This window comes from Pinus tabuliformis, chromosome 1_2 (assembly GCF_031772625.1).
Source record: "Pinus tabuliformis cultivar Carrire ecotype Pingquan chromosome 1_2, CPIR1, whole genome shotgun sequence".
In the NCBI taxonomy this organism is placed as follows: Eukaryota; Viridiplantae; Streptophyta; class Pinopsida; order Pinales; family Pinaceae; genus Pinus; species Pinus tabuliformis.
Window position 1 is genome coordinate 699,948,976 of NC_142298.1, and position 10,071 is coordinate 699,959,046.

Below are 10,071 nucleotides of genomic sequence, written 5' to 3' on the forward strand. Positions count from 1 at the left end.
GGAAGTCCATGGGATGGCAAGTTTATCACCAAGGATAGCAAGAAGAGAGGAAGAAAAACAACCCTCGAAAGAACCATCAAGATAGGCGAGGTGTTAGTTGAGTCAGGGAGGTATGCCAAGCTGACCAAGTACTTCAACACCAACCCCAATCCTTCTCAATGAAACTGATATCATGGACTATAAGGGGGCTCAACAGCCCAAGGAAAGACAGACTATTAAAAAATATGCTTATGCAGGAAAAACCAAGCATATTTTTTTTGCAGGAGACTAAATGCAACTAGACAGTTTTGGAAAAAATAGCAGCGAAACCCTAGCCAGAAGGGCTAGTAACAGCTGTTGATGCTCAAGGGGCATCGGGAGGACTGGCAATTCTCTGGGATGCACGAGTCATTCAACTCAACAACATACATGCTAACAAGAACTTCATTCAGGCAACATTTCATTTAATCGGCACCAACACCCATGGTCATATAACTAATGTATATTTCCCTCAGGAAACTATACACAAAGCTGAAACTCTGGATACACTGTCGGAGCTCAACTCAGACAGGCTATACCCGCTTTGGATATCTGGAGGAGATTTTAACATGATAGCAAGAATGGAGGAAAAGCAGGGAGGCAGAAGCAGAACAAACAGAGACGGGAACCTACTAAAAGACTTTATTCAAACCAACTGGCTGGTAGATGTTCCTTCAAACAACGGCATGTTCACTTGGAACAATAAAAGAGAGGGATCGCAACAGATAGCTTCGCGTCTTGATAGATTCCTTATATCAGACAATGCAACTCACCTGGGAGGGGAATTCATCGCTTCCATCCTTCCTGTTTCAGGCTCAGACCACTGGCCTATCGAACTCCAATGGAACAGGCCAGGTAACAGTATCAGGCGTCCATTCCAGTTTGAAGAATTCTGGTTAACTCATCCGGATTTCGATGAATTGGTTAGATCAACTTGGCTCAAATTCAATCCTATCAGTGGTACAAAGATGTCCATGTTCCAGCAGAAACTAAAGCACCTCAAAGGCGAAATTAAACGCTGGAATTACACCACTTTTGGCAATATTTTTAAAGCTCAGGCTACTCTCAATCAAGAAATGAAGATGGTCCAGCAAAGGATCATCACTGAAGGACGCTCCGAGGAACTTACCAAGAAGGAACAAGATATCGAATCCCAAATATTAGATAGAGCTCAACAGGAGGAAACCCTTTGGAGGCAGAAATCGAGGATCAGATGGCTCAAGGACGGGGAAAAGAACACAAAATTTTTTCACAAAACTACAGTGCAGCGCAGAATGAACAATTACATCACCCATATCAAAAATGAGCAGGGGAATAGAATAGAGACTCATGAAGGCATTGAAGAGGAATTTCTCAGATACTTTAAGAAAGCTCACCAAGAACCCAGTATGGACAGAATGCCTGCTATAAACAAGATCCTAAGGAACATTCCAAAATTAATTACAGAGGAGCATAATAGTCTCCTCCTCAAGCCCACCAACTTGCAGGAAGTTGAAGATGTTGTTCATCAATTGAAGGCAGGGAAAGCGTCGGGCCCGGATGGATTCACATCAAACTTTTTTCATAAGTTTTGGGATCTTATTAAAATAGAGGTATGGCAAGTGGTGGAGGAGTCCCGCACCTTACGTTGGATGTACCCAGGGCTGAATGCCACATTCATTGCTTTAATACCGAAGGTGGAAGAATCCAACACACCAGACAAGTACAGACCGATTGCTCTATGCAACATTATCTATAAAATCGTCTCAAAAGTTATAGCTACCAGACTAAAACCGTTGCTCCCTCTCATAATCTCGCCCGAGCAATCTGGTTATGTAGAAGGCCGGCAGATAACGGACGGGATTATTTTAACTCATGAGATAATCCACTCTTTGAAGCAGACCAAAAAACCAGGTATGCTGCTTAAGATAGATTTATCAAAAGCTTTTGATAGTATCAGTTGGGTTTACATTCAAAAAATTCTTACTGCCTTTGGCTTTGCCCCGTCATGGGTCAGATGGATTATTAATCTTTTGTCTTCAGCTTTTTTCTCTGTTCTTATCAATGGTATCCCTTCGGCTACGTTTCGTCCTTCCAGAGGTATCAGGCAGGGAGATCCCCTTTCACCTTTTCTTTTTGTTATTATGGCTGAAGGACTAGGTAGAAGTCTAACTTCTGCCCGGCTCTCTCAGCGTCTTAAAGGCCTATCCTTCAACAATTCCCCAACTTACTCCCACCAGCAATTCGTGGACGACAACATGCTTTTTGGTCATCCCTCGGTTCAAGAAGCTCGCCTCCTCAAATCCCTCCTTTCAAACTTCTCTGAAGCCTCTGGAGCCCTTATTAATCGTGTCAAATCTCAAATCTTTTTCTTTAATACCCCTGCTCCCACCCAAAAAGCCATTGCCCGTATCCTTGGTTTCACCATCGCTTCCCTTCCCTCCAAATACCTTGGAGCTCCCTTAATCGCCTCGGCCCTCAAGCACTCCTCTTGGAAAAACTTGTTAGAAAAGCTAGAGGCTCGGCTCACTCTCTGGACTCATAGAGCTCTTAATATGGCCAGTAGACTTGTTCTCATCAAGGCAGTTCTCCACTCCATGCCCTTGTATCTCTTCTCTATTCTTGCAGCTCCTAAATGGGTTCTCAAGGAAATAAAGAATCTCCAGCGCAACTTCTTATGGGGTAGCTCAGGCCACAATCGAAAGTGGGCTCTGGTTAAATGGGACAATGTATGTCTTCCGAAGAAAGCTGGGGGCATTGGGCTAAGAGATCCAGGGCACAGTAATAAGACGATGGGAGCTAGAATCTGGTGGAGGTGGCTAGCAAATCCTAACACCCCCTGGGCCTCCCTCTGGACAGCAAAGTATGCGAGCAATTGCCCTATTGAAGAAAGAATTTGGATGACAGAATTAAGCACGGGATCTGTAATATGGAACTCGGCCATTCAACACAGAGATCTCATACAAAAGCATAGCTTCTGGGAAGTCAAGAACGGTAGCACAGCAAGATTTTGGGAAGACTCCTGGCAGCAGCTCCCAAAGATAAAGGACACACTCTCTAACCTTCCATTACCAGAGCAGGATATCAATCAGTTAGCCAAGGTTAGTCAGTTCTGGAACCCCTCTTCCACACAGGGATATAGACAATGGATGGATGCAAATCAAATCATAATGCACGGTTCTGAGCAAGTTCAACAATATCTTTCCATAGAATTACAAAAGCGGCAAATCCCTATCTCAGAAGAATCAGACATACTAAGATGGGGATATGAAGAGAGAGGGACCTTCACCACAAAGGAAGCGTATAAGATAATAGTTCAAGAACAGATAATCAAAGACACTTTATGGGATAAAATCTGGCATTCATCCATCTGGCCGAAGGTGTCTACTTTTTTATGGCTCCTATGTCATAATAAAATTCTAACATGGGATAATCTTAGAAAAAGAAGCTTCTCGGGCCCATCTATATGTCTCAACTGTAAGCAAGAAGAGGAATCAGCTATACATCTAATGCAAACCTGTCAAATAGGACGAAAGCTGTGGGAAAAGGTGGCCTTCCGATGCCAAAAAGACGGCAAAGTGCAAGGGGATATCAGAGCTACTATTCGCAATTGGAGTCAAGAGCCATATCAAAGCAAACTCCTCAACACTCTATGGCAGCTTATCCCTGGTCTACTGATGTGGAACATCTGGAAAGAGCGGAACAGAAGAGTTTTTAAGGATCAATCTATGTCCATAGAGCAGATATGGACCAAAACACATCAGAACATCAAGGAGTCTCTATCAATTAAAGACTGGTACCCAGAAGATTTTCCTTCATTGCCGCAGGAAAAAACAGTGTGGGACAATTGGAAGATTCAGGTAAATCAACAGACGATCCTTAAAAATAATCCTACTACGAAGAGAAGAGAATCAGCAAAATGGACTCTGCCGCCCAGCAACATGTTCCAGCTCAACTTCGATGGAGCCTCAAAGGGTAATCCGGGAAAAGCAGGGTATGGGGGGGTCTTCAGGGATCACTATGGCACTCCTCAGCTCATCTTTCTGGGCTCAAAAGGTTGGGACACCAACAACTCAGCAGAATTGGAAGGATTGTGGAGAGGTCTCACCCTGGCTCAAGACAGAAGTTTATTTCTGCTTATCATATAAGGGGACTCGCAAATCATTATAAGGATGGTCACAAAACTAATGCACGGATCCCCCATACATAAAATTAGCAACAGTTGGAGGATGGCTCAAAGGCTCGAGTTAATAGACAGATGGCTTTCTCAGCATCAAGCAATTTCCTTCAGACACACCAGGCGGGAAGGAAACAAGCTCGCTGATTTTCTTGCTTATCTCGGAGTGGAAATTGGGGCAGATTTCTTTGTAGGCACAATCTCCAGCATAGCCTCCAAGGATCAACTCTCTGAGTTCCAGAATATTGTTATGAAGGATAAGCTTCAGGAAGATGATACACACCCGGATGCGGGTGTTAATAAATGTTATTTATGAGGGGCCGCACAAAGCAGGCAGCTGGCCCTGCACCTGGCTGGCGGACGACCCCCATAGCATGCGCCTCAGGCTGGCGGACAAGTTCAAAGGCACGTGCATTTAATCTTCGGTTGAACGGTATGTTGGTCACACAATTCAGCATTTATGAGCGCCTGGTTCAAGAGCTCTTGCGTAAGGTTTTATGTATGGATTCATATATGTTTCAAGCCATTATCACCGGTTCGTTTTACCTCCGCTCGAGGTTCTTCCCGCACCCTTGCCTGGCTCAACTTGTTTGGAAGCTCGCCTGGTTAACTGGTGTTGTTGGGCTCCTCTGCGCTCAGATTCTCTCTCGTCAGCTCCGCCTTCTTCCCTTTCTCAGTTGGTCTGTCATTCAGAGTATGCCTCGCCGTCGAGGAGTCCCGCGCAGAGGAAGTAACACTGGGAACAGAGGAAGAACCTCTCGGCCTGCTCCGCAGAATGTCATACCCATTGCGTCGGCCTCCCCTTCATCTCCGCCCCCGGGTCAAGCTGGGCCTCTTCCACACAATTCCTTTCAGACTACCAGGTTCACCTTCCACAGTAGGCTCAACAGGCCCGTATTGTCTGCCAGCATCACAGTCATTCTTGCTGAGGAAGAGAGTAATCCTACCAGCTCGGCTCACACTACTTCCTCTCAATCTCAGGAAGATAGTGTCCTTCAGGGGGAAATGGCTGGGGTGGTGTCTAACGCTGACAATATGCAGGATGACACCCCTGTTTCTGAAGCGCCTCTGCATCCGGCCGACTCAACACAGAACGAGATTCTGGCCTGTGGACCGACTCATCGTGCAGGCTGCATTCTCAACCTGGTAACTACTCCTGAAGGCGGCATTGAAGGAAATGATGACAATGGCTTCGTCACCTGGGTCGCTTCGTCTAGCCAGGTGGATAAGGACATGCCTGACTCTCCGCAGCATGCAGACTAAGGCTGGTTCATCACCGACGGGTGGCACTCTTGCCTTTGCTCTGTGTATTTTTTGCTATGTGTCTTCGTTTCTAGGTCTCTGGTCCTGTGTCTGGTTTATGTTCTTGTTTAAGCTCGTGGCGCTAGCCAACCTGCTCTCTGTTTGCAGTTACAACTATGGGTTTGATGGGTACCATTTTGTCTTTTTTGTTCATGGCGGGCATGATAGCATGCGTCTTAGTAAAACCTCTGAAGGTGTTAGCTATGTCATGTTAGAATCAGAACAGAAATATTTCAGTGGGTCATGGTCTAACACAAAATCTTTTGAAGTCTGTAATCTGAAAACGGCAGAAAGCATGAAATGTATGTCTCTGAATCTCTGGCTGAGGGCTGGCATCTGCCCCCTCTGAGGTCTCGACCTCTATGTACATAATTTTCTCTTTTTAATAGAATTAGTATTTACGCAGAAAAAAAATATTACAGATAATTATATTTAGTTATAAACCGATTCAGTTATATATCTATTCGCACCATACCATTATTAATGATTGAGTTCTATAATAAAGACATAAAATATAATAAAGAAATAAAATAAAATTAAGGTCGGAAGAATAAACGTAATCCTCAAATCCTAACTGCTGTATATCTATAATTAACGAATCAGATTTTCACTTCCAGCCCCCAGAATTCCATTTCAATATTTCATACATCCATGTCAATGTTTTTTTCCATCTCCGATTGGCAGTAGCTAAACACTTCACATCAAAAACTTAAATGCTATGAATGAATGTGATGACTTGAGCAGATACAATTTAATGAGTATTACTGTACTCCTTGATTCATCAAAGGCTCCTTCGTAACTAAGGGCAATCAGCAATACATCCTAACAATGTTTGATAACAAGAATGAAAACGTGGTTAAAATTGTTCAACCACTATTCACAGATCATCGAAAGCTGGCAAATAGACACTGTATACTAAAACAAAAATGTGGCGTGATTCATACCTACATATATCCTTTCATGCACAGATCATCGAAAGCTGGCAAATAGACACTGTATACTAAAACAAACATGTGGCGTGATTCATACCTACATATATCCTTTCATGCCTGGTGGGCTTCTTTGCATGCAAAATAGAAAAATTCAACTAAGCCGTTTTACCCAACTAAAATTAGTAATTAGTATGGTCTATACCATTATAGCTTGAAAAACAACAATTCTCAGAATATAGGAACTAAATAAACATTAGGAAGAAAGACGGCAAGAAACAGAACCTTTCATTGGTTGACTGAAATAACAGCTAACACTACCCAAGTGTGTTTTTCATTCTCTTACAAGAGTATTCTCATCAATGATTAACAAAACCACTTCCCCGGGAATGAACTCATGAGTTGGTTATGATTTTAATTACATTATGAAAATACATTCAGGACTCAGGGGTGGTAAGAGGGGAAGGGTTTATCTATGGTCTTAAATTTTTAATGGAAAAATGAAAGTTTTTAAGCCTTCATGGGTGTGGGAAAAACGACAAATAATCCAGCAGCAACCTATGACTTACGATAAGGGATCCTCTTTGTCAAAGAAAATCAGGTTTCCTCTCTCATTGTGTTGGGGACTCTTTTATTATCTTTCAGCACATGGTTAAAGATTCATCTTCAGGATATAAGTTTTTGGATAATCTCTTAAAATGTGTCAAGAAGGAAATAAAAGATATCCCAATTGTGAGTTATAAGCACATACTATGGAATAATAATAAAGACACAGATGGATTTGCCAATCTGGAAGGCAATCTGATATTTGGTGAATTGATGTTTAATGGCCAATTAAGATCATCATTCATTCCTTGGTAATAGTTCCAGAGATAAGCAGTGCAACATCAAGTTACATCATAAATTAGGAGTGTATGTATTGTAAATTTTGCTTTATCCTGGAGATTTATTGGAAGGATTCCTTTAGATAAAACAGTTTTGGTTTTGATTTTGAAGAGGAAAGATTAGTTTAAAAGAAGATTTAACTTATGACGATATATTTCTTAATATATTACCATGAACAAAACACAAATTTTCATCTAGAACAAAAATTTCATTATTATTAAAAGACAAAAACATTCAAGACTCTGTTTTTTTCCCTCAGATACAACATGAGAAAAATACTCCCCACAGGCCCCAAAGGCAGAAAACAGCCTACTACATAGAAGAGATCAACATCGCCCCAACATACACAATCAATCAATTAAAAAAGTATGCATCATGTCAATTAATGTATACATGTTTGACTCGTGCAATCAAGGACTTCAAATTTGACTGTGTCAATGTATTAGATATACGTGGGAAAAAATGCGTACAAACATGGCAAAAAGCTAGAGAAAAGAAATCCTATTGATCTAGAACATTGTTCTTCTAATCCAAAAGGTTTGTATTTGCAAAGATCAATACTACGCTAACAACTATGCCTGCATAAGCAACCCAAAGGTTTGTATTTGCAAAGATCAAGACTACGCTAACAACTACGCCTGCATAAGCAGCCCAAACACTGAAGTAAAATACCAAGCGGTATATACATGCAATAATTCAACGACAGCGGCCTATATGAATGCAAGAATTCAATGACAGGGAACAACAGGTTGTGTGTTAACAGCAAATCAATATTAGTTATATTTTTAAAAGTATAATTACACATTAAAAGGCAACTAAAGGCAGGAAACTGAATTAAAAAGAATGAAGCAATATTGTCAAATTGTTCCTATTTAATATCTGCTTCTCAAAAATCTCACTTTGCAGCGGCATGACATTGATATTACAAACGCATTTTTGGACTCCTCCTGTGCTATATGATTGTTGTAAAGCTAAGCTTATATCACTTTTCACCTAAAAAAAACAGTAAAGCTTATCACTTCATCTTAAAGCTAATTTGTCACGGGTTCTCTGATCTAAGAAAAAAACTATGCACAGTAACAATCATTGAAGAAATAAAGTATAAAAATGGAATTTCAAACGAAAAATTCATATTGAAACAGACGATGAAATCTCACAACTTGGAATTTTAAACGAAAAATCATATTGAAGCCGATGATGAGATGTCACAAGTTTCCTGGATCTGTTTTACTTAGTCACACTTTCTACATGTCTCCTTGTAACTTTTCAGCTTTCCCACCATGGTAAATATCCAGCAGAACTGAGGAGAATTCGGCATTGGAATTAACATATTTTTCCAAGAAACATTTTTCTGTCAATGTAACACCTCGTGGGAAACTCATCTCTGTTTTCAGCACTTTCATGGACTTCAATGCCTCCGTTACTCTATACCGCGGAATTATCTTCTTCTCCAAGCTGCTGGAAAACAGCATCGGATACTTAACAAAATCATCCAATGGAAGCCCCACAGAATTGACCAGAAAATCCACATTGCGTTTCACTTTTTCCTCTGAGAGCCCCAGAACCATCGGCCGCCGCCTCAAAATAACCAAAATTTGATTTTCGGAGAAACCTAAACAGCTCAGACCCAGCCGTCTACGATCTAATCCCTCTTTTCCTAATCCCAATATTCCCCGCAAAGCATATGCGAACATCTTTGATCCTTTCTTGATCCCCAAATCCACCACTTCTTTAAATGACTCGATCACATCTTTCTCTAACGCCGTAAACACGCGGGGCTCCCTTGCCACTAATTCTGACAATGCTTCGCCCTCAAGACCCAATTTTCGCAAAACTAAAACTGCAGATTTCAGCCTATTCTCGCTGAGCTCAATAGACCTTGCACTAGTATAAATGAATTTGGTGATATCCTCTTCCTTCATGAAAGTCCTCAGAAAATTAAACTTCGGCTTTATTATTTCGAATCTATAAAAGAAAAGCTTAGGGCTGTAAAGGGTCACCTTTCGAAGCTGGGCTGGGGTGGTCAAACCACAGCCGTTTAACAACTCCAAAACTGCCTCGCAATTCTGGACCGATTTGGATTGAAGGAAGTGACTGCAATGTTTAAAGGATTTTGATATTTCTTCCTCTGTCAAACTACACTTGTTGAGGAGAAATTCTGTGACAACACTCTTTTGTGGTGGAGTTGTGGATGGGACGACCGTTTTGGTGCAGAAATTGGGGAATTTTAAGAGGGTTTTCGCATAAATTGCAAGAGGGGGAAGCGGAGACATCACCGTCCATATTTTCAATCGTGTGGACTTCATCTGCCTCAAAGAAAGGTGCAGAAAAGAAAGTATATTTACCTGGAGAACGCCGACGGACGGCTGTAGCGCACAAAACTCTGAATGCGTGGATGACTGTAGCGCGTAAGGCGAAGTAGGGTTAATAGGAAGGATTTTGTTAGGGTTTTTGGGATAACTTTACATATATCTAAACGGGTTAATTGCAGAGATGTTTTATGTTCGTTGCTATCAAATGAAATAATTGAGATTAAAAACCAATTATTTTTAATAGATAATATTATCAAAGTTCGGTTAGTTGCATACTTTGAGGTTAATTTACTTTTGTGAAAATTTGCTTAATAAGTTTATTTAAAATGCAGTTGTTTATAATGCGATTTTTTGGAAGTTTTTTCGGTGGGTTTTTTCGGTCAAAATCCGGCAGCAATTTATTGGAATCACAAGTTTGATAGCTAGTTTCTGCACAAGCAAGCGTTCCAGGGGTTTTGCAGGGTGCTAA

General features: G+C 41.3%; 1 protein-coding gene across 1 annotated transcript; it reads right to left on the reverse strand.

Annotated features, from left to right (window-relative positions):
- Nucleotides 1-8,296: 8,296 nt before the first annotated feature.
- On the reverse strand, nt 8,297-9,790 carry LOC149207663 (transcription termination factor MTERF8, chloroplastic-like). The gene has a single exon (XM_089393927.1). The coding sequence runs from the start codon at nt 9,594-9,596 to the stop codon at nt 8,535-8,537; it is 1,062 nt and encodes a 353-aa protein (XP_089250053.1). The 5' UTR covers nt 9,597-9,790; the 3' UTR covers nt 8,297-8,534.
- Nucleotides 9,791-10,071: the final 281 nt, after the last annotated feature.

Bases quoted from the DNA above. Each gene is read 5' to 3' on its own strand.
- LOC149207663 (XM_089393927.1), bottom strand. From the start codon at position 9,596: ATGAAGTCCACACGATTGAAAATATGGACGGTGATGTCTCCGCTTCCC.